The sequence below is a fragment of the Nymphaea colorata genome, chromosome 3 (genome assembly GCF_008831285.2).
Source record: "Nymphaea colorata isolate Beijing-Zhang1983 chromosome 3, ASM883128v2, whole genome shotgun sequence".
Classification (NCBI taxonomy): Eukaryota; Viridiplantae; Streptophyta; class Magnoliopsida; order Nymphaeales; family Nymphaeaceae; genus Nymphaea; species Nymphaea colorata.
Window position 1 is genome coordinate 23,685,887 of NC_045140.1, and position 23,501 is coordinate 23,709,387.

Consider the following 23,501-nt stretch of genomic DNA (forward strand, 5'->3'; position numbering starts at 1 on the left):
AAAAGTTGCATTCTGGAGTTAAAAGGAGGAATTTGGAAACAAAATGAACCACTTATTAGTATGACAGTTGCATAAAGAACCCAACACCTTTTTCCCTAAAAAAATCAAATAAATTAGTCAGCTAAAACCACTCCCAAGGTGGTGGCGAAGGAAGGAAAGGGGGAAAAGGTGTACCTGTCTAAATTTAAAATTGTGAATCCTGCACCCCAAGAATAAAGATCTAAAGTACGAAGTGTTTTACACCTGAAAGAAATATTTAATTTTGGAGGCCCCAATCCATTTCCTTTTCGAGGATTGACGACATGCAAAAAGAAAGGTAGTTGCATTTGATCAAATACATCACTATTATTATCTCACTCTTTACATGCAAAATTGCACCTACAATTGTCAAGTCAACAAGTCATCTGACAAGGATAAGCAAGAATGCTGCTTCCTGGTAGAACTACTGTCATGCACCACCTCCCCCTCTCTTCCTCCCCCACGCCATTTCCTAAGCATTGCTTAAGATGGTTGCTTTCAAAAATATGCGGATCAAATGAGGTTATTTGCCCATTCGTAACTGCACCGCCATGCAGATAATACATTTTTGTTCGTTCTGACATCATTCCAAATGTGCACCTTCAGGCCCTGGAGCGAAGCCCATCCCCATTTTCATTTGCTTTCTGACACTCAACTTTGTGAACTAGAAACTGTACTGAAACTTTTGTCCTTCCATTTATTTAGCATGTAGATCTTCTTTTCTCCCAAACAGCGCCCTGACAATTGGGATGACAACTAATAGGACCAACTGAACATGCTCAGAGCTAGAAACCTTGACACAAGCCTGACCCATTTGCCTGCTGTTTATATTGGCCTGGACAGACATGTTTGTGCCATGGGCAGGGCGAAAATCTATCTGCAAGCTTCCTCCATATACCACCTCTTTCTTGTATGACAAAGCGGTCACAGCTGCAGTAGCTTTTTCATTCCTAACAGGATAATCTCTCCCTCTAAGAGACATTTCCAAGCTCCCTCCACATGCTGTTTCTCCTTGACCAGCAATGCCACCAGCATTTAGAACCAGCTTCAACCATTTCTTTATCAACAAAGAGTTTTCAACCTTTGCTCCAACAAAAAGGTTGCCATCAACTGATGTAAGCGAAACCGCACCACCAATTTTATTATGCTTAAAGCTTCTGACTTTTGAATCTCCACGAACAGTGCAAAGAAGGTTTTCATTGGTAGCTTGTACATCCAGGCCTCCATAACTTGAGGCCCCATTTTCAGTCATATAAGCAGCCGTACAATCACTTTGAAAACTAAAATTTCGCTTCTCCTTGTTCACCTGTCCCATGATGAGGGCGTGGACATTGTTCTCTGAGACCAAGGAAGCTTCAACATTAACTCCATCAAAACCAAAATCATGATCCCAACCTTGTGAGTCTAAAACAGGCCTCACGAACCATTTGCCATTAGTCTCCAAGCAACGATATCTGTAAGATGGATAATCTGAATCAAAGCTTTGTGGAAGAGGATTATCTGAGAGAGGAAATACATCTGGAGGCACATCCCTGTCAAAACTATCATCCGTACCAAATTGTCCACTGTCAGAAGCGCTACCAGCACTCCACCTTTGGCATTCTTCTCTCCATTGTTTCTTTAAGAACAATGTCTCACGATAATCCAGCTCACCACGATAATCCTTCTTCTGGGACTTAGACAATTGCTCAACCTGTGCTTTTGTTAGTATACGGATAGGAGGTAATTTGTCAAAGTCGTCTTCTTCATCCATATCAACTAGCCCTTCTGCCTCTTCGTAGCTACTCACCATTGACATCTTTACTGCAGGATGAGGCTGTAGAAGTGATGAGAGAAGATGTGGTAATGAAGGCAATCTTCTGCCTTTTCTCCTTTCATGAGCATCGTATTTGAATTTCAAGATGGCATTTGCATCCGTTAAGACCTTGGAAGAAATGGTCAAGAGCAAGAATTGGCGCTTCCAAGCTTGACCATTTGGAAGAACTTTCTCCCCTTCCCTGTTGGTCTTACAAAAAGGATGGTTCTCTACCAACAACACAGGATTCAATAACTGTGTATCACCCAGTGCCATGTGTATATAGTGTTGAACCAGGTTGGTGCACTGACTTACAAACAAGTCATAACCAACTGGAGAGCCATCAGGTCCTTCAGGAATGGCAGAAGAATGAGTCATCACAAGGATGGTACTAAACCATATTTCAGAGCCAAAAGTCTCTGTTATAAGCTTTAGTAGTGCAAAGTCACCATGACCTATACTGATAACATCCAGGCGGTCAACATATAGAACAATATCAGGACGAGATTTTCTCATGAATCTTTTGATGGAAAATAGGATTTTTCTGTTCCGCCGTTGACTATAAACAGAAGGTGAAAGACCCGGTGTATCAACCACCTTGACCTTGATCCCATTCACCATCCCCACAACCTCCTGAATCTTGATAGTGGATGGCTGGAAAGCATCAGTCTTGGTTTTTGCCTCATTGAAAATAGAATTAATGGTTGCACTTTTACCTACACCTGTTTTCCCTAGAACAAGAATTGTAATGGAAAATTCCAAGTCAATTTTACCAGTGGACTCTAGGTCCAAAGCTACTGTTTTAGCTCTATCACCTTGAAGCAAAGCATTTGATTCTAGTGATCCAGCCTGTATTAGCCCAGCAAGTTGTAATCGATATAAAACCTGTGAAACCACAAGATTTGTCGATGGGAAACCAAGTCTATGCATAAGCTGCAGGAACTTAATTTGAAGTCCATGTAACTGTGCCAATTTATCACCATTTATTTGACCAGCATTAGAGAATGACAAGTGTGAATTTTCAGAAACAGCAGATGCTGAAGAATGAGGTTCATCACCCATTGAGAAAGAGCAAGGGTCAGTAGGTTCCACTGCAGATTCACTAGCAAGTACATCCGAACCTGGAGAGAGAAAAAAAGAAAACAACAGAAACAACAATATCAGGTCTCAATACTCAACAACAGGCATCCATCAGGATGAGTCTTATGTGCTGAAGTGATAGCATTTCAATTGACAGGTATATTATAGGTAGTTTATCACAATATCATATGATAGACCAGACAAAGCCTATGAACCCAGAAAGAGCAACTTCAGATCTTTAATATCAAAAACTAACTGTTAAATTTTACAGGTCTACTCCCTTTAATTTTTTTATGGATAATACTAAACGGCGAGGAGCTACAATAACTGCCTAAAATTACCTTATAGGCAACTCACGAATAAATCCACAACACTAGTACACAACAATTCCCAGAAAATGTGCCAGTTTGCTATATAAAATCCAGAACATAGATATAAATGAAAGAAGCCATATAACAAAATCTCTTTGGACAAAGTTTACAACATTGACTTACTCAAACATTACATCATCTACTACAAACAAGAGACATGATAACCAACAAGCAATGTGCCGTTCCAATGAAGCATGTCCATGATTGAACCTCCAATGCATTATAACAATAACTTCATTGCGAGTGGATCATGCATGAGTCACCCTTAATCATGGCTATACCACCATGCTGGTGCTTCAGATCAAGAATGCCTTCATTATCATTTGTCATGTACCCTCAACAATATCTGAAATTCCCAAATATACTACATGTCAAGAAGGTACAGACTACAGACTATTTTGATTTTTGAGCATCTAAAGGTAATCTAGAGCTATAGATGATGGAACGCTGACAGAAATGGCAGCTAGAACAGACCCCTGAAATCCTTGGTTTTGTCTAGAGAACTATAGACAATAGAAAGCCCTTTAATGCACCCAATTGTTCATATGATTTAACCTAGCTGTACAAGGATAAGGAGCTCCATATGAAAACATTATGCAATCCACAAGAAATCTCATTTTTATGGGACATTCAGACATAAGTAAGAATAATGGAAGAGAATAAGCTAACTTTCAATATACGCATCCTTCAGATGGTCTCACAGTCAACATTTTTCCCTCTGTTGCCTTATCCTAAAATACATCCATCATTCATTTAAGCTTGCAGAAGCTAGCCCATAACTTTTTGTTTCTCAGTCAAGCCCATAATTGACTTGCCTTCTGCTATGTTCTCTCCTTCTTTTATGGAAAGTGATGATGGATAGTACGACCCTTTTGCTCCCATACTTTATGGGTGCTTTGAATTTTTGAAAATATTTACAACTTACAGGGCTTTACATGGAGGCTTCCTTATCTCCCTCAATGCATGCAATACTTTCATTAAAAATTGGTCAAATTCTATGAAACATAGGCACTCGTATAAGCATGAAATGCCAGTGTCAGATGCTGAAATCTGGCACTAACAGGCACTTGTATAAGCATGAATGCCAGTGTCAGACACTGAACTCCGGCACCAACAACAGTACTCCTTGAACAGTTCCTAATAGTTGTGGCTATCACATTTGTTACCTCACTCTTTAGAGTTAAAATAGAAAAAGAGAAAAGGGGTCAGGTGTCATCCACCACCCATTCTTCCCGTACCCAAAAAACAAAAACCTTGGTAGAAGAGCCATTCCTTTTTCTAACAAGTAGAACAAAAGGGGCCAGAGATGAAATCACCCTTTCTTTTCTCCTTCAGCCCTTCTAACCAGAAGCAGTCATTTCTTACCAAATAGAAAAAAGGAAAGCAGTGGGTGATGTGCTGCTGCTCCTAATTTCATTTTCTTGGTTAGATAGTAAATGCAGAGAGCAAGAGTAGACATATACACACACGTATGTGTGTATGTGTGTATGTATGTATGTATATATAGAAAGAGAAAATACATGAAAATATGGACTGAATAAGTATGACACATAATAGTTCATAAGATGTTGCACATAAAACTACCTTTTAGGTGGTTCGTGGCACTTAGATTTTGAAAAAGTAGTTTTACATATGACACTTGTGAACCATCAATCAAGTTGATCAGATGATTCACAATTGGTGAACATAGTGATCATCACTCATATAAAGTGTCTGATACCAATGCTTGTGTCTGCATCCATGCATCATAGGTCAAATTTGACAATGATGATTTGGACTATCTCCCACTTAGGGCTCCCTTCGATGGTACATTTTGAGATTTTCTAGTCTTGGCCTCATACAGATTTTCATCACTATGAAGGTTAAATCTGTATCATCTTGATTGAACCTTCTAACTGCAAAAGCAAGCTCTATCGTATATTGCAGCTCGTGTCTAGTACCAGCCATGAAGCTTTTTCATAGTTTCCCTGTGAACAATATAGCATGCACATGTCATATTCTCTGAGGCAGTAGGCCCATGAATTTGGAGGTAGGTCTTAGAAGAGAAAAGATGTAACAATTCCTCTTCAAAAGCTCAAGCTCCTTCAACATTACAAAGTTCCAAATTTGCGAAAGCCTGGTCACATTCTTTATGCTCGATGACCTCATTGAAACAAAAAAAAAACTGCTTAAAAATGTCCACATCCTTTAATTGCGGAATGAGAGAAAGAAGGATTTTGACCAAAAAACCAATAGGTAAGAGGACCATTCCAGCATTCCTGTGCTCAAATCATAATTATCAGGAAGTTCCACAAACCTTTGGAAGCTCAAGTCACAGGAAGCTTGCTTCAGACACATAAAAAAATGTGCTCTTTCACGTTTCCATTACTTTGAAAAAGCTACCTACCTTGTTTCTAGTATGAACCAAACTACCAAGAGATACATACTTATCTTAAATATATTTTGAGATGATTAATTTCTGCTCTAGAGGCTCCAACAAAATTTTGTCTCTCTATCTTATGCTCCCTAAATACTTCTGCACCTTTTCAATACCCATTTTGAGGTCCAGCTGCAAAAAATTATTTCTTCCACCCACTTCTTACTGGTTGCCTCGGGTTATTTTCTCCCTCTTCTGTATTGGCAAGCTGAGGTTAGGCAGAATCCTACCAGTTACAAAGATAAGCTTTGACAATTACAAACCAGCCACTGAAGGAAACCACTGAGGAGGCTTGTCCTTCTAAGAATGGCCAACTTAGCTAGCTGCTCAAGAATCAAGTTTAGATTTCCTTAAAAGAAAATAATTACGTGCAGCAAATGCAATTACATGGGTGACATACTTGGTGGTAGATGTCTATTAATAGCATGCCGGAGCATTATGAATAAGGAGAAGAGAGCAACAAGTAGAACGGCGGTACAAACCAGCTTGATACAACACTGACCAAACGTATGGAAAGAGGTCAGATGTTCCAATACATACTGGAATAATAAATGGCATTTACAACATTCCAAGATACCTACCAACGTCATCTGCTCTTCTTCAAATTAACGAAAGCCGCACCGCTCAACCTAGAAAAATAATTCTACACACAAATAAACAAGAAGCCAAGCGGAAAGGAGAAACAACGCAGCAATCCAATTTGGTTTAGTCGTGCATCAAATAACAACCCAGACGCTGAAGCCCACTAATGGCCACACCGTTAAACGAGAAACGTAAGAAAATCAACAAATATAGGAAGCAAAAACAAATTCTAAATGGATAATAAGAAGGGTACCCGAGTTTCCAAACCGTTCAACCATAGGCTCCTCGGTGAGGAAAGTATCGCCTCGTGACGGCGGCCTCGACGACAGAAGAAGATTTGATGAGAGTTGGCACGCAATCCAGTCCTTGATAGCCTTCATCTTCAGATTCAGCAGCATGGCACAGGATACACAAAACTTGTCGATTAGACGCAATTCCCTGGATGGGTCTTCCTTCTCACACCTTCATCATCAATAAGAAACCAAAACCCCGACTGCCCGTTTCTTGTTTCCAAGAGGTAGGGTGTTACTGGATGTATGTGAGCCTGTTTACGCGTTCGCAACTCAACAGATGAGGACGACTTCACGTTTTTTATGATACCCATGTTGATTTGGGTGATGACATGACGTTTTTTTTTTCTCTGAGGTCTTATTTCGAGTGAAGCCAAAGAAAAGGAGAAGAAGAGATAAAAGGGGAAACGAAGGATGCTTCCTGACCGCCCAACTCTGATTCCTCACCAACCCGCTCAGGTCATTATTCATTACTCTCTTTTGGATGTCGAGTTTCCGGGCCTGAATCTAAATCATACTGGGTTTTCTCAATCTGGATTGATTAGACGAGGAAACTTAACCAACGGCAGCATTTAATTTGGACCAGTAATAAAATAAGAAGGCCTTATTTTATGCAACCATATGTACATTAGAGCCGAGCCGTGGGCCACAATGAGCCTGCTAGTTACCCAGTCCTTAATAAAGGCCAGGCAAGCCTTATGGGCCTGAACAAAGCTCGCCCACCGGCCCAGTACTGGCCCGGCCAAGCCCAGTGAATTCTGAGTCACCCATAGATCTTAATTACATGTCCACCCACTTTCTTCCTCATCTAACCATCGCATCATTCTACTTATATCCCTTCCCACGGTTATGACATGAATACAAAATAACTTTGAACCGCTCATGCCACATTCGAGATGAATTCTTTGAAATTATATAGGTCAAGTCAGGCGATCCGTCGAGTACCCATCCCAGTTCAATTTAAATGAATCAGGCTTTGTTCAATTCATTATATATATATATATATACACACACACCACATGGTATGGGATAAAAAAGACCTCTTAAATTCATGTTAAAAAATGTTTTAAACAAAATGTGAACTTTCTAATGTGTTTATAAACACTAATCCAATATAAATCATGTTTTAATTCAGGTTGTTTTTGTAAGAACAATTGATCTTTATACTATCAACATTTTGATGGCATAAGAGCTGTTTTGACTATTAAAAAAACGTTATTTAAGTAAGAGAATGACTAACTTAATATCTCATCAAATCACTCTTAAGATCATATCCATAAAGTTAGATTGCAAAAAGAATAATTTAGTAATTAATTTAATAGGACTGGTTTTTGTTTCTTACCCAAGTGATCGGGTTTTACCAACTTTCTTTATAAATATATATATATATATATATTCTTACTTCATACTTTAGTCTTCATTTTGTTGCTCATAAAAGAGCTGAAGTTCTCATCCAACTCATTGTCCTCTAATATACAAGTCTGTTTTTGGTGCTTTAGGGTGCCGTGTCAGCCACTCTTTAACTTGCATGTGAGTGCCTTTCCCTTTCTACTCTCCTTTTCTTCCAGATGACACCCCAATAATTCAATATAGAAACTAGCCACCTACCAGCTCCCACCTCAACCATTACACCAAGCCCTCAAGAACAAGTATGTTTTTATTTGGAAGACCTTACCTGGCCATCAAGTGAACGGGCTGGCCTGGGCTGAGCCTAGTTTCTAACAGGTTCGGTAGTAAATTCCTTACATAAGTTGGGTCGGGTACCAGCCTTAATATACACGCCACAAACCCTTGAGAGTTGAGTTTCAATTTTACGGTTCAATCTGTTTTGACCATATTCACTCACTAAAGTAAATGTGCTCACTTGAACATCATTTTTCCCCATCCAAGAGTTTTGCCGATTCGAGTCCGAATTTGATCAGGTCTGATTCTCAACTCCATTGATTTCTGACCGGTCCGGTTCTCAACTTTGGTTTATGAACTTGTCGTATTCCCTGATTTAGCCAATGTCCACAATATTGCCAACATTGGCCAAGAGCCAAGTACAATCGCAAAGTCTTGCTCTCTAGCCAGGAGGTCATTTATTTTTATCATTAGGGAACATGGTTTACAAGCCGCCTGAATTTGCTCTTCCTCGTTTCTCTGCAGTAGAAGCGTGAAGGCCCATGGTCGGCTTACTAGTTCAAGTAGTTGAGTTTGATTAGATCGAAAAACATATTATAATTTGGTAAATATTCATTTTTTGCGGGCATTTAAACGCAGTTACATGTCAAATTTGGATACATGTTGTGCCTTTTGTATTGTAATTTGAATCCTACTTCTAGTCGTTTTGTGCAATATTCAACTAGTCAAATCTAACTTAAATCCAATCTCATGACATCCACAGGCCGCGCCTACCCACCAATTGGAAGACAACAAGTCGAGCTGCGGCTCGAACTCGCCCACATAAGCTCGGCTTATTTATTAAATGAGTGGAGTTCGAGTTCAAGTTAAAACTAAAGTCATAAATAAGTTCAAGATTGAACAGAAAATGCAACTCTTAAAGATGAAATCTCCATTGGTCTTCAAGCCATGGCAGCAGCAACAGCAGCCAACATAACACAGTCACAATCATTACTGGAATAATGTACTCTTTGCGGAAGCTTGTATATCACCTTAGTGGTTGGTGTAATGCATACAAAAGTAGGCAATACAGTCCGAAAAATGGTACTAATCTCAAAAAAAAAAAAGAGAAAGACGAGAAACAGTTCGGATATGCATACAAAAGTAGGCAATAGAGAATCTCACAAGGGGAAAAATGAGAGGAAAATAGCCAGTTTTGGTTTTCGAGGGATCCGAGGTTGGTGAAACAGTTCCATCAAGGTTGGATCAGAAACACGGACCAGTAAAAACCTCTTTACCTCCCTTCATGGCCTTTTGTATTCTTAGAGAGAACCATTGTGAAACTCAAAGTAAGGAATAATCATTTTTAAAAAATGAGAAGAAACCTTAAGGAGTTAAGCCTTAAAGAGAGACAAAGCAAAAACAGAAGCAGCAGAAGACACATCAAATATCATCAAATATTTAAGCAGTGAACCATCATACATTGTTGCAGTCTTTTACTCAATCACCTGACACCCCTTGTCTGTGCACTTCGGAGAAGGACAGGAAGGGGAAGAGACCCAACCTGCTTGCTTCCTCAGATACTCTCAAATCCAAAACAAGAGGAATTTCAAAAAGCAGTAGAAAGTGCAATTGTTGCGAGGAAGGGAGGGATGGGAAAGACTAGCATAACAAACTTCACATGACACTGGTAGAGGTGAGGCTCAGAACCAGCGGGTTGAAAAACTAGGTAACCTAGGGTACAGCTTTCTCCACCCAATTTTCCACAAATATCTATGGTGCAGTTGTTAACAACACTCTCAAAACGGGAATAGGCATCCTGAGTTGCAAAAATCCACGCAATAAGCAATGATCTACGTAAAAAATCCATGAAATGAGAAATGGTCTACGTGAACAAACTAGTGCCATAAGCCTCAAAAATCAACTGGGTTGAGTCTGTCGTTCAAATTTTATTAAAATATGGTAATTTAAAGACCAGGCAAGCAAAAAATAAACATAAGAAAAAAACAGTGAGTTAGCAATAAGCCCGCTACCACAGGCAACGTGAAGCAAATGTGGAGTCAACACACTGATCCACGAATACAGATAGTGAGAACAAATACTACGTCCAATACTCGTTTATGGTGAAAGACACCATCCCACTTGACAAATTTCTCAGCGTTCATAGAAAAACAAGATAAAGAAATCACAAATCATTCTCATGGACCATGTACCATAATACTACAACTCTCCTGAAACTGTTCTTTGTGAAAGACGCATCTCAGACCATCAAAAGCGTTATTCATTTATGCCATGCCCTCCTCCTATGTGAGAAGTTAGAATCCTGACCAAGACAGTCCAACTTTACATCGGGTTACAGATACGAGATACTCGTGTCATGCCTTCCCCTTGGTGGGAAAAGGGTGAAAGATTTCCACAATCTATGACAAATTATGAGTCGATAAACGCACCAAGCAAATACAAAAAACAAAATTAAAGCATGCACTGAATGGACCAGTGTATTCCATCGAAAAAACAGTGTCGTATCCTGCTATAAAATAACTTTTAGTGTCCACCAAATTTCCTGTGAGTACATTTCGCCCAAACGATTATCGTGTAATATTTAAAAGAAAAGGGGAAGCCCAAGTACTACACGTCTTTGCAGATTCAAGACCAATATAGGAGAAGACACTGTATAGTTTTTCTCAATTCAGAAATTAAGCAAAAATATTCATATTCTCGAAATCTGACTGAATAACAACAAATGGAAATCCAAAATTTTCTAGATGAGGTCACATTACATGAATCCCGTAACCAAGCAATAAAAAAAGAGAAAAACAGAAGGATAATAAGAAAACTAACAATCTCGGCCTCACATTGTTTAAAGCTACGAACGATCAAGCAATTTACTTCTCCGACGAGTTCGGCCCCCTCTTCTTACCAAATCCGACCACTAAAACAGCAACAACAACCAAAGAAGAAAAACGTCAGCCATCCATTGAGAAACTGAAACTCGGGGCTCTAGAGAAAGACCATAGACGAAATAGGAGAAATACCAGCGGTAACGAAGCGTCTGTTGTACTGCATCCGCTTGTGAGCCCTTCCCCTGGGCTTCTTCTTCTTGTCCTGCTTCGCCACCTTCGGCGTTTGTCCTCTCACCTTTCCGGCACGCGCCAATGATCCGTGAACCTTCCCTGCGACCACCCAACAGAGAAGAAAGAAAATACCAACAAAGCGTCAATGACCTGAAGACAAACAGTCGATCTCAGTAACCCCAATCTTCGGCCACCAAGCCGCTCCCGATAACAGAGATGAAATCAGCGATAATAGATCTTTTAACCAGAAGACGAAGCTCAAGGAGAATAACAGGATGAAGAATCCAGCGAAGAATTGTGAGTCTTACCCATGGTGCGGCAGAAACCCTCGCTCTCTGTTCTCTCCCGCGGCCGACGGCGTTTCGAGGGAATCCGCTAATGGGGAACACAACCGCAACCCTCGCTTTCTTTATCTACCGTCGGATCTAGGGCAACCATGATAGCGGGTCGGATCCGCACCGGTTTTACGGATCCATTTTACATGTTCGTTCGTGCCCTAACGGTACTTGGATCAGATACTGCCCGAGTATAGACCTGCCAAATGCTCGGGTACCCGACCCGTTAGGATGCATAGTTAGCCCACTTGTGGTTTGTGCGATTCAAATAAAATAAAATAAAATAATTTCAAATGCATAAAGCATACATAATCTAAACATTATGTTTATCCCTTTATTATCACCGAATATAAAAGAAAAAACGGTGTTATAAGTATCAACTTGTATCTTGTGTTGAAAACTTTATTATATATCATACCAATCAACACGCATCAACCCTTGTACATATATATTTGTGTAACATAAAAAATGTTTCAATTCACATCATGTTATTGATACGAATATATTTTTTCTTTTATAAGGATTGAAATGATAGTAGCATGCAGAGGCAAGTTTTACAATATGGAATTGCGAGTAAACAAATGATTCTCGTAATATCACTCCATGCACAACTTCAATCGATACTTACCCTCTATTTTCATCAAATACAAACACAAAGAGTATCATTTTCAATTAAACAAATGAAGAGCAAATAAGCGAAAGGGTGATGTTGAAGTGTGAAAACGTTTGATCAACCCAACATTTATTTAATTCGATTTTTTATTTTGGAAGTTTGTGAGTAATGGCGGAAACAAAAAAAAAAAAATGGTTGAAAGGGCAGTCGTTTAAAAATACTCATGTTTGCTTGAACACTTATATATATGATGATAAATGTTTAAATATGTCAATTTAAAAATAAAGAAGTTTTAAGAAACAAATGACCATGTGGTTCCTGGTTGTTGCGAGTAAAAACGAGGCATTCATAGAAAAACAAGAAAAAAAGAAGATCCTATTGAGATTACTGAGAAGGCAGTAAATTTGTTATACAAAATTTGATTCGCGTTTTATGTTTATTTGAAAAAATTATTGTTTGGATAGAAATAAAAATTTACCAAATAGTTATTGATATCAATGAAATGATTTACAGTTGCATGCTAAGAAAAACGAGGCATTTATAAGGAAAATAAGGAAAATGGAGACCGTATTATGATTACCGACAAGCGTAAGATAGACGTTACTAATTTGATACGGCGACAGGAATGATCGAGGTTTTCCCGCGTATAGAGTTTTGACACACACTCGCTCTGTTTCTCTTTTGGTCGTTCTGCTCGAGGGCTCCATGAGCTACTTGTCGATCGATTTCGCAGAAGTCCGGAGGCTCGTTTACAGGTGGGAGAGAGGGAGTGGAATCGGTGGTTCCGCCGCTGCTGGTGGCGATGAGAATTCGCTGCCAACTGATGATGTCCGGCGTTTTCTCTCATCCGATGAGGTAAGCCCTAATCTGCTATCGGGTTATTGTATGCATGTCTCGTCTTTCTTGAAAGTAAGATGGAGAAAAAGAAGTTATCGATCTAAAATACCGGTCGTGAGAAGAATTTGCTCCCGTGGGCAAAACCTTAGGGCTTAGGCCGTGAATCGATTGCCGACGAGCGTTACCACCTGAAAAAAAAAAAAAACTTCACGTTTGAAAAGGTGTTCCGTTGCCCCCATCATATTCAGAAAAAATGAAGGACAGCTTGTGTAGCTTTCTTAGTTTTGTTATGGAAGACTTTGAATATGTATAATAGTTATTTATGGAGGACTCTGATCGGCTGAAGAAGGGAAAGGTTCTCCGTTTTGGTATGTACATGGCTGTTTCTCATATTCTGATGCTGCACAGGTTAATCGTGCCACGCTCGCAATCTGTTCTTTACGTGAACGTGCTTCTGCAGTCACCCGCATTCTAGATGGTTCCTTTTCGACAGATGGCTTATGGATCTCGCGATTCGGAGACACCGAATCCACGTGGTTTAACGACGAAGCGATGGCGGCGTTGGAGTCCATAGTTCCGATTTCAGTGGCTTATTGCCCCGATCTGTTAACTCCAGGTTCATTCTGCTGTTCGCATTTTCTTAATTTTTTGACGATGAAGCTTGTTCCTTGGTGCATCGTATTTTTTGTTTTCTCACAAAAATGTTCGTTGGAATAATCCCATTTTCTTTAAAGTTTGACAGTGAAATTTGTTTCATAATGCAATAACTTCCTTTAGTTTTCACTTGGTTAGGATTACTAAGAGACACGTTTGTCTGTTGTGATTGTGCAGAAGTTTTAGTGAATTCTTTAGTTACCACCAAATTTGCTGATGCTCTGCTCAAATCATGCACGGTTTACAGCCCCATCTTGACACGAAAGTTTCCGGAGTTGCTTGGTGATTTTATTTTGAAGTACGTGAAGGGCGAACGAGCTAATTCTCTAGAAACTCCATTAGTATCACTCTCATTGCTGAAGTTAACTTCTCTTTGCCGAGCAATGCCTGATATGGCAGCACATTTTCGAGAAGTACTTGTGAGGAGACATGTTGGTGTAAACATTGTGATTCAAATTACTATCGAAGACATAGATGATGTGGCTGAATTCCTGCTGAGGATTTTATTTGCTGATAAAGTGACCAGCAAATGGTTCCTCTCATGCATGGATGCAACCAGTGAGCAAAACAAACCAGACTGCATTTCCTCAGACAAGAGATCACCAGGCAAAGCAGTGTTAACTCCTCTTGAGATGATTGAATCAAGACTACTCATAGACACTATGGTTCTCCATCTTCGTGAATGCTTACTTAAGCATGCTGAAGCTGCATTTTCTGAACATGGTTGGAACAACAAGTTATACTGTCATTTGAAGATCTACTGTTTTCTTGTGTGCAGAGGTGGATGGCAACCACTTCACGAGGAGGTTAGTCTGCTTAGTCATAGTCTGTGTGAAAATTGTTAGTCGTTATATATTCGTCTATCTTCAGTTTTTTTCCTGTTAAGCCATGCATTTCTCATTGTTAACATCCTTTGTCTAGTAGGTGGTCTTTTGGCTTTCAGCCCTCACATGTGTGGGTAATGGTTCTAATATTCATTTGAATAGCCGTCCATGTGAAGGGTGTATCAGTAGACGCATGCTTGAGCTGGGAAGTGCTTTTCTATTTCTCGTGCCTGGGCTATCTAGTATCCAAACAGCCAGTCAGTTTCAAGATTGTTTGAAATTCCTTCTTGGTTCAGCTATATCTGGAAGTGTATGTTATGAGGGCGGACCAGAAGTAGCCATATGGCTTCTTGTTCAGTTACTGCTGCAGTGTAATGATCGTGTTTCTGAGGTACCCCAAAGAAGCTTTGCCAGTAGATTCTGTTCCTTTCAGACTCTCAGCTTAAAAACGTGTTTTCAACACATTAGGCCTTTCTTAACATACAACGTGATATTTTTTTCAAGCCTGATATCATATCTCGTATCGAGATGGATAAGATAGAAATAACAATATCTGAAGTCTGAACACAAGTACAGCCTTACACGCACATGTACTGGCATTATGATTTCTTCAGATCTGGGATTTGCATTTTTGTGAAATTGGTGTTCCTTTTCTGCTTTTTGTTTGTCATGAATTAAGTTGCCACTGAAATCAATTGCTTATATATTTCTGGAGAATGACCTTTTACCTTTAGGTTAAAGTTAAGCTGACTACTCTGCAACTAAGATGAAATTTCTGATAAAAGTTTTATGATTGAGCATATCCAAACCTGAATGATATATGGTGTCTTAATTCAGTTTGTCAGCAAGGCTATTGGTGCAGACCTGATAGTCGATGCCAAGCATTGGAGAGAGGTGTGCCGCACTGCTCATGATTCTGGAGTAACATCCAATGCCAAAGACATCACAATAGCTGCTAGTTGTGTGCGTCCTTCTGGTCCAGTTTGTGGCACTAGGTATGTTTACAACTTCATCTGACACAAATTGCGCGTTTTTAGGTGCTCAGAATACTTAGCATGCCTTTGTTGGATTTTGTGTTTTTGTTTTCTGCTATTTCAATATTTTGATGTGTTGTTTATTTCCTCACCTCATTTCATATTTGATGTGTTCCCTTGGATCTTAGAATTTGCGTATGTATTCTTTTATTACATGCTTGTATTAATTTGGTAATAATATGCACTTGAGATTGTAATACATAAATACATGGTATCCCATCTCTCTCTCTGTATGTGTATGTGTGTATGTATGGCACACATGTGTGTTTGTGGAGAAGTTTTCTCCGTAGGAAATTTGTTATATTTCTGCATGATCACCTATACATGTTTCTGCATCATCACAAGCACAGATATATGCCTCAATATGTGTGATCTTCATAAGATAAACCATGTATTTCTTACTTAGGCTGTTAGGCATAGTTTGGCACCCTAACTTGGTCAAACTGCCATAATTCCACACACTGTTGAAGCTTCCTATTTTGTTAGAATGAGAGTTCTGGTGTAATCTTGGATACAAGCAGCTTTATATTGACTTCTTCTGATGCTATGTGAGTATTTATTGCAGGCTAAATGCATTAGAAGTTATTGAATAGGATATAGAAAATGCATTCAGTGGGAAAAATGCGATGGTTTTTGTTTTTGGCATTTTTTGTTGTGCAAATTGTGACATATTCCTGAATTTGCAGGACTCCCCAATATTCACTTGAATGCTTGTTTCAGCTTTCAAAGTCAGGTCATTTTGTTCGTTGCATGGTAGATATTGCTGAAGCTGTTATGCGATGCATACTTCTGTCACAGGAGCCTATTCATCCAGTATGCTCGTATTGCACTCACAGCTAACAAATGCAGTATCTTTTCTTGTTGGTTCACTGTATTACGATGGGCATTTTGTAGTTTCAAGAGTCAGTTGATGGCCCAGATGTGCATTATCTTCTGGATGACTTCCTTCCCTCTCTTGAAGTGAAGTTCAGTTACTTTTATACCTGAATGCTGAAGCACTGAAAATTTCATTTGCAGATGCTGGTCGAGTTGATAGAAATGTTTGCTGAAGCTTCTTGTGGTCTGAGCTCTGTTGGTTGCAGAAATGCATATAAGATGAAGCCCCTTCCTTATGGATTCTTGATTGCAGTAATCAAGCCTTTCTCGTCGTACAGTTCTGACCTTGAAAATATACTGGCTGGTACATCTGGTGAGACCATTTGCTTGCAGAAACTGGAAGGTGGTGAACCTTATGGATCTAGCCTACTCAAAGTTAAGTCAGCTGGTCAAGCAGTTCTGGCTTCCTTTTTTGTGCTATGTAAAGAGCTATTAGAACAAGAAAAGGCAAAGCTCCATGGTGGTCATGTTACCACTTCAAATTCAAAAGATGGCGATGAGATATGGTGGTCAAAACTTCTTACTTCATTGCCACTTAAGTGCTTGCTTGCACTCATGGAAAATAATTGGTCATCATATGAGCATATATTTCCTCGGGTATTTACCTGATTATCCTATTAGCTTCACTAATTTAGCTGTAAGTGTGGTGATTTATTGTATCTTCTGTAAGTGACTGTAACCAAGCCCGTCTCTACATAATTGTGCCGCTGATTTGTAGGATAAGGTTGTTTTGTTTGAACAACATTTAGCTGTCGGGAAATGCTAATTCATGCTTCAGATTTTATCTTGTTCTTCCTCTTTTTTTGCTTTCTGTTCTGGGAAGTTATTGGGGTGTGATGTATCAGATATCCTTTTCTCTTCAATGGTGATAGGGGTGCTTATTGTGCAGTGGGCAGGCATGGCTGTTTACCTGTTTCCAGAACGGCTGCAAGTTTTTTATCGACCTGAGGACTTGGAAGAACTAAGGAATAACTTCACTTCTGGAGATAAAAATCTTCAGCTCTGGAAAAAATATCTTCATGTGAAGATTGATGATCATTCTGACTCTAGCATAGCTGATTTTGGTCACGATCATGAAATTGTTCGTGCAATTTCTGAATCTGGTATAACGATTGAAACAGCTCCGAAGATCCTCAGGAATTCTTCGGAAAATTGTATGCGTGCCTTAAAATTAATTGAAGCCATCCATATAGGGAACTTGCCTCGGAAGAACGTATTCGAGTTGCAGGTGGTGGTAATGCAAGAGGTACTTTCTCTTATGCTGAAAGGTTCTTGCCCACAGATGCTGCAGGAACGATTCTGTGAATGGTGGTGCAGCCTGGAGCATATTGATGTTGAGGTCCTTTTGCCTGTTCTTTATCGCTATATATCAAGTTCAACAATGGATTCTGATGGAGGCATATGCATTGGATCTTCTAATGCCAATCTTGGATTTCCATCAATGTCAGTTTTATATCAGGACCTTGTTGAGCAACCTCTCTCTTTTCTTGCATTCAAAAAGGAAGTATATTATACATCTCTTTTATCAGTTTGCCTTGATCTTATGATGGAATTATTAGTTAAAAACAGAAGCATGTGCCTTTTAGCTGTTGAAGGAGAGGACGAGACGAAAAGAAAAGAGGTCTTAAAGATACTGGACACTCGGGACAGGTATTATTGTGTTTTTCATTTACTCCCATCATGCTGGTTTTGTCATTTTATGTAGCAGTAAACTACCAGTTCAAATACAGGAGTTAATTTGTGGTTTGATAGTGCTGTTTGTCAGATTTTACTGGAGAACTGGTTGGACATGATCTCTTGTGGCATCATTGCTCAAAAGGAATCTACAGTTAGGACTGGTCAGCACATATGCTTGTTCATCTCATCATTATTTTTTTCAAATCCAACAGTATTCAGGCTTGTACACTTTCAGGTGATTACAGTATCACATATCTCTATTTCATCATATGCTAACGCGAATACTGGTGTGTTTTATGTAGTTTAACATACATATTGCATTTATAGTTTTCTTGAACAACTGAAGCACTATTTAATGAATCCACCCCCTCTCAGGTGGGCTTGTATTCACGTGAACAACCACGTAAAGATGCATATACACCGAAAAGAAAAAGGAAAAGGTTAACACATAAAATACACACTTATTGCTAGGTGTGTTCTATTCTGTTTTTTAGTTTTGTTTGCCCTTTCACCTGTCCTGATGTTATATTTATATGAAGTGCATTTAATGGTCTGTCGCATGTATAGGGCATGATCACAAATATAACACAAATGTGGGAGAAAAAAAAAAAAGAGAAGAAAAGGAGACGTGGATTGATAAAATTGAAATTGGTGTGGATTGTGTTGATACCAGTGAAGCAATAGGAGGGGAAGATACCTTGAACCTTTTTTTTTTTTTGGGATTCCTGATTCCTCAAATTCCCCATAAAAGTTATTAATTTTGAATATTCCTCTCAGTAATGCATAGAGCTCTCTTCTTTTAAGATTAGTATAGCTGATTTTAGTGCCTATTTAACTTACTCTAGTAATATTTTTTTTCATGTTAGGGTTATGACAGAAGGTTGATACCCTTCATCGTTGAGGGAATAATGCTAATGATCCACTTTCTTGACTTTCTGGAAGACTTGCTTCAGTTTCAGGAGCTGCAAGATTTCACAATCGCCCTTATCTCAAACATCGCTAGAAGGCATCCCAGCCATTCTAAAAGTTTATCTGCAGCTCAAAAGGTAAACCTTTGTTGTAGTATCACCGGATAAATTTAATATTAATTTTCAATACTATCATTTGGGTATATCTCTTATTGTAATCTTAAGAGATGCACACGAAGTGTAATACATAACCCAAGCTTTTCAATAGAAAACGAGTTGGATTTTCTAGTAGCTGGAGCAGGTTGGGTAGGATTGAAATGTTTGACATATTTATGATACTTATGGAAAGGAAAATCTTGAGATTGGCAAATTTAGGGTTTCACTAAGTATTCTTCCGATGGACTGTCACATTAATTAGCCTACATCAGATTCATATTACACTGCTATATGACATCATAATTTCACCTGAGACGTGTTATTCATGATGTAACATTAAATTTATAACCATGTGTGGTTACTTTCATTGTTTGGTCTTCTATATGTTTTTGTGGATGAGCAACTGGGAATTTCCTTGTCATTGTCATGGATGTCTTTTCTGACCTAGGAGTTTGCAAATTATTTTGTCAAGTGTGGACTGTATATTATGCTCTTGGTTTATATGCAATTTGAGAATTTTAGTTCTTTCATTTGCAGCTTGTGAAATGTCAATTTTTTTTGTCAACCCCCTTCTGCACTAGCTATTTTGGCATCCATATGTCGCATGGAGGATTTTCTGCTGGCTCGTTATTATAATTTGTATCACCACTTCTGGTTGTAGGGACTCATGTATTCTCCTATATGTTCTCAGGTCTTAACACAAGCTAAGTGTGTTGGCTTGGAAGAAAAATCAGGCACATCAGCAGAGACCCTAGAGCACATTGCTTTCCTCTCCCTATTGGTTTCACGTCACCCGAATAAGAAACCAGGAATTACTGGATATACGTTTGAAACAATTTAGTGCAGGGAAGGCATTCCAGATGCATCAAACCATGCTACAATGCAGCAGTTGGATATCTTAAGCTACATTCTACAAGAAGTTGGGTTTATTGCTTTTGGTTCAAGCTGGTAGTGCACCATCTGGAGCAGCAAATTGAAATGGCCAAGGGAAGTGAATTATGATGATCTTTGTTTGGTAGCAAGGTCGTTTCTTATCCCATGCTCATACTGTTATTTAAAAAACTTATTACATGGAGAAACCGCACTTGGGGTGAGAAGGCTTAGGACCCACCAGGTTTGTAACAGCCCCTTAGCTGGTACCTCTCCGCACGTGCTGCTACCTTTTAGATCTCACCCTAACCATGATAGAAGAAATATTAAAATGCCACCCTTAAAATACTAAATAAGATCTGAAAAATAGACCGGATCATGTGAAAATCCCTGTTCACCTATCTGTTTGAGTTGAGCATATAGCAGTTATGCTAACAACCCACTAATTGTTTTGAATTCCATGGACAGGTTAACGCTGCGAGATTGTGCAAATCTATCGTGCCTCTGCCTTGACTTAGCTTTCACTGGCCTAGGCAGCAAAAGGATCCTCTACTGCAGGGGATGTCGGAAATTGTCATTTTAGGTCTGCTATTTCGTCAGGAAGGTAAAGTATGTCAGGCTTCTTTAAATGAACAAACATGATCGAGTTTTCCAGGGAACTTCTTTTCCTTTGAACCTTATTGGAGCAGCAATGGAATGCAAGCATTTTCAGGGAGATGTTCTTGGGTAAACTTGCATGGGAAACTTGGCAGAAGACTGGTGGGACTTGGGAGTGAGCTCAGCAAGGCCCATCTGGCTCTTCGTACTGCTTTGCAGGGATAGAAGGTTGAAGTTGTTTAGTACTTACTTTTTTTATCTCTTTCCCTAGGCATTTCCCCCCTCCTTTTCTGTTGTATGGTTTCCTCTAAAGCAGTTTCCTTCTTTGGTAATCTGTTGAATGGGATACCTAAGGATTCACTAGCCTGCTGAGGTAAATTCTTGCTTCAATTAAGAACAAAAGACTAACGCCTTTGAGAAGGAGAGAGGGAGACTATTGGCTTTCTAAAGTCCAGTAGAACATGGAAGTACCTCGCACATTAGAAGTCTTGAGTAACCTAATTGTCAGCTGATTGAGGTTGTAGGCCCACCGTTTTATTCAGCCCGGCAGTCTCATAATATTGGCGCTCACCGTATTGTGCCCATGGTAGTCAATTATCAGTTATATATATAATTTTTATATCTGTCAGTGCGTTCATATTCATGAGGGAATTGATTCTCAAATTTGCTTTAAACAGGACATTGACGAGTGGCCGTCTAATTTCCACTGGTATGTGCATATAGCTGGTAAAATAACGGAGAGCGAGGCGACACTTTGAAGTTCAGACTGGGTCCAAATGCTGTAGCTTCTGTACATGTATGGGGAATTGTGCTGCGAGCCTGCGAATCCATGTAAGCGAAAAATACAAATGAAAAACAAAATAAATGTTTTGGGAGAAAAAGACAGGTTCAAGTAATTGGCAAATGAAGTTACGGACATCGAAAGAGCTTTGGAATCACAGAGGTGGGATTTTACCATTCCCTAAGTTTTGGGTGAAACGAGAGGTATTAATGTTACGAAGGCCTTTCTATTCCCCTGCCTTTGGGGTTCTGCGTTTGTGTCGCGACAGTTGAGACATCTATTTGATTTAACAACTTCTAGGACTTTTTTGAGAATCTAATAAAAAAGGCGTTTAGGTATCAATAGAAATCCATATAGCTCTAAAAGGACAGGGTCTGTGCTTCCTCACGTAAGTCTCTCTTTTTTTATTTTTGGGTTTTAAACTTTGTGTCTAATCTTCCAATTGATTTAATGGAAATGATATATCAAATCAGCCATTATCGTGTATGGAGGTGCTTTTCAGCAATAAATAATTCAATCACATAACTAAACATTTGATTTCAAAAAAATCAAAATTCCTGCAATATCTGTTAATAAAAAAATGCATTTGTTCTTAGTAAATAAGCGATGGGCATGCTTTTGATTAGTCTTTAAGATTTGTCTTCAATATGAGCAACCAGTTTCTTTGGCTGTCATCGTGAAAACCAAATGCATGAATTGAGTTTTATAAGGTCTAAAAATTGATGGTGTCAAATTGATGACAAATTGAAGGCCTTAAAATCCAATCCGTGTAATGGATTTCGGTGGTTTCTTTTTAGAAACTTCTGAACATAAGTCACCCGATCTCATTCATGGAGTCAAATATAAAAATTTATCTCCTTCGCACACACGGGCACATAGAGAAACGAAGGGCTGAGCACTTACCTGGTCCGTTGTAATTGTTGTTGGCATCATTTCGTAAAATTTTTTCCAATACAAGCAGATGCATTTACGACGTCTTGGTCCATTTGTTGCTTGGCTTGGGACCTTCATCGTCGCACTAATGGCCATTGCTAATAATAAGGGACTTGAAAAATTATTGTTCATCAGTTTAAGGTCGTCTAATAAATTTGACAAACTTCTTCCTTCTCATGCGGGTGGGGAATGGCCGCCCTTCTAAAAGGGTGTCCGTTTCTTTCTGTAATCCGCTGACTTCCTAAAGCCGTCCCACTTGGTCTCTGCCTTTATTTCAACCGTCAACATTGGTATGATAGGACGACGACCATGCAGCAAATACACTTCACCTTATAGGAGGCAAATGACTTTATTGACATCCACGGTTGCCGCATCTTGAAGCTTTCATGTTTATTTATTTATTTTCATCGTGAGACTCCACTGCCAACTTTTACAAGTACAGACACTAAGGAGAAAAATGAAGGACAAGATTACTACTTTGATTTAGAATATTTAACTTGGAAGCTTTTAGATTCCTCTCTCATCAGATGTACTTTTAAAATGAATCCATGTGTGCTTTTAAAATTAACCTTATTGCATATAGCTTACTTTTTTTTGGGTTTTCTAGATTAATTTAAATATTTCAATGGATGGGTTTTGAACTGGTAGGGGTCAGTTTAAGAGCTTTAGTGGCGTTAATTTTTTGTGTTATATAATAAGATATTGATATGAAAGTTGAAGTATAAATTGAGCTTTATCTTAAGAAGATGAAAGCAGGAATATGGTAAGAAGAGTGGTATTTGGCTCTCAATGTAACGGTACAATGAACTTTTTGTTCTCCAAAATTTTAAAATATTTTAAATTATAAACAATTCAAAGAAAACAATACAAGGGAATATACAATGCCATGTATTTGCAAATATGCCATATGAGTGATTAAACAGATACCAATCTCGATATTTAACAACATTACCGTTAATACCCCCACCGACATACGTAATGGGCCATTCTGCGATCTTACCGACTTCGTGAATATCGGCGCAAGGGTCTGAATTCGGACCCATTGAATACACGAGAACCTAACTTATATGGGATTTAGTACAGCAGAGAATCCCCGTCAGTCTCGAGAGATAGCGACACAAATGGTTCTCTTAAGCTGCTAGGTTAATTATAAAAAATAATGTTTTTTTTTTAAATTC

The 23,501-nt window shown here is 39.0% G+C and overlaps 3 protein-coding genes across 22 annotated transcripts; 1 reads left to right on the forward strand and 2 right to left on the reverse strand.

Annotated features, from left to right (window-relative positions):
* Positions 1 to 303: 303 nt before the first annotated feature.
* LOC116250214 (translocase of chloroplast 90, chloroplastic) lies at positions 304 to 6,973 on the reverse strand. 4 transcript variants are annotated; one of them, XM_031623726.2, is made up of 3 exons: positions 6,516 to 6,973; positions 2,629 to 2,934; positions 304 to 2,544 (listed from the first exon to the last, which is right to left on the reverse strand). In XM_031623726.2, exons 1-3 carry the CDS (start codon positions 6,658 to 6,660, stop codon positions 716 to 718), a joined length of 2,280 nt encoding a protein of 759 aa, XP_031479586.1. In that variant the 5' UTR covers positions 6,661 to 6,973; the 3' UTR covers positions 304 to 715. The 4 variants fall into 4 exon arrangements, with proteins under 4 accessions (XP_031479586.1, XP_049932933.1, XP_031479585.1 ...); XM_050076976.1 differs by lacking the exon at positions 2,629 to 2,934 and having other exon boundaries at positions 6,516 to 6,972; XM_031623725.2 differs by having other exon boundaries at positions 304 to 2,934; positions 6,516 to 6,972.
* Positions 6,974 to 10,812: 3,839 nt separating this feature from the next.
* LOC116251125 (40S ribosomal protein S30) lies at positions 10,813 to 11,694 on the reverse strand. The gene is made up of 3 exons (XM_031625206.2): positions 11,537 to 11,694; positions 11,190 to 11,327; positions 10,813 to 11,086 (listed from the first exon to the last, which is right to left on the reverse strand). The coding sequence occupies exons 1-3, from the start codon at positions 11,538 to 11,540 to the stop codon at positions 11,040 to 11,042; spliced, it is 189 nt and encodes a 62-aa protein (XP_031481066.1). The 5' UTR covers positions 11,541 to 11,694; the 3' UTR covers positions 10,813 to 11,039.
* Positions 11,695 to 12,805: 1,111 nt separating this feature from the next.
* On the forward strand, positions 12,806 to 21,675 carry LOC116250992 (uncharacterized). 17 transcript variants are annotated; one of them, XR_007572927.1, is made up of 13 exons: positions 12,806 to 13,031; positions 13,422 to 13,629; positions 13,845 to 14,473; positions 14,592 to 14,882; positions 15,329 to 15,486; positions 16,212 to 16,338; positions 16,543 to 16,998; positions 17,291 to 18,051; positions 18,154 to 18,313; positions 18,945 to 19,124; positions 19,834 to 20,616; positions 20,725 to 20,837; positions 20,964 to 21,675. XR_007572927.1 is itself a non-coding variant. In XM_050077036.1 (11 exons), the coding sequence occupies exons 1-11, from the start codon at positions 12,882 to 12,884 to the stop codon at positions 19,981 to 19,983; spliced, it is 3,270 nt and encodes a 1,089-aa protein (XP_049932993.1). In that variant the 5' UTR covers positions 12,806 to 12,881; the 3' UTR covers positions 19,984 to 21,675. The 17 variants fall into 17 exon arrangements, 7 of the variants coding, with proteins under 7 accessions (XP_049932993.1, XP_031480890.1, XP_031480892.1 ...); XR_007572928.1 differs by having other exon boundaries at positions 21,287 to 21,675; XR_007572923.1 differs by having other exon boundaries at positions 19,834 to 21,195; positions 21,287 to 21,675.
* The last annotated feature ends 1,826 nt before the right edge of the window (positions 21,676 to 23,501 follow it).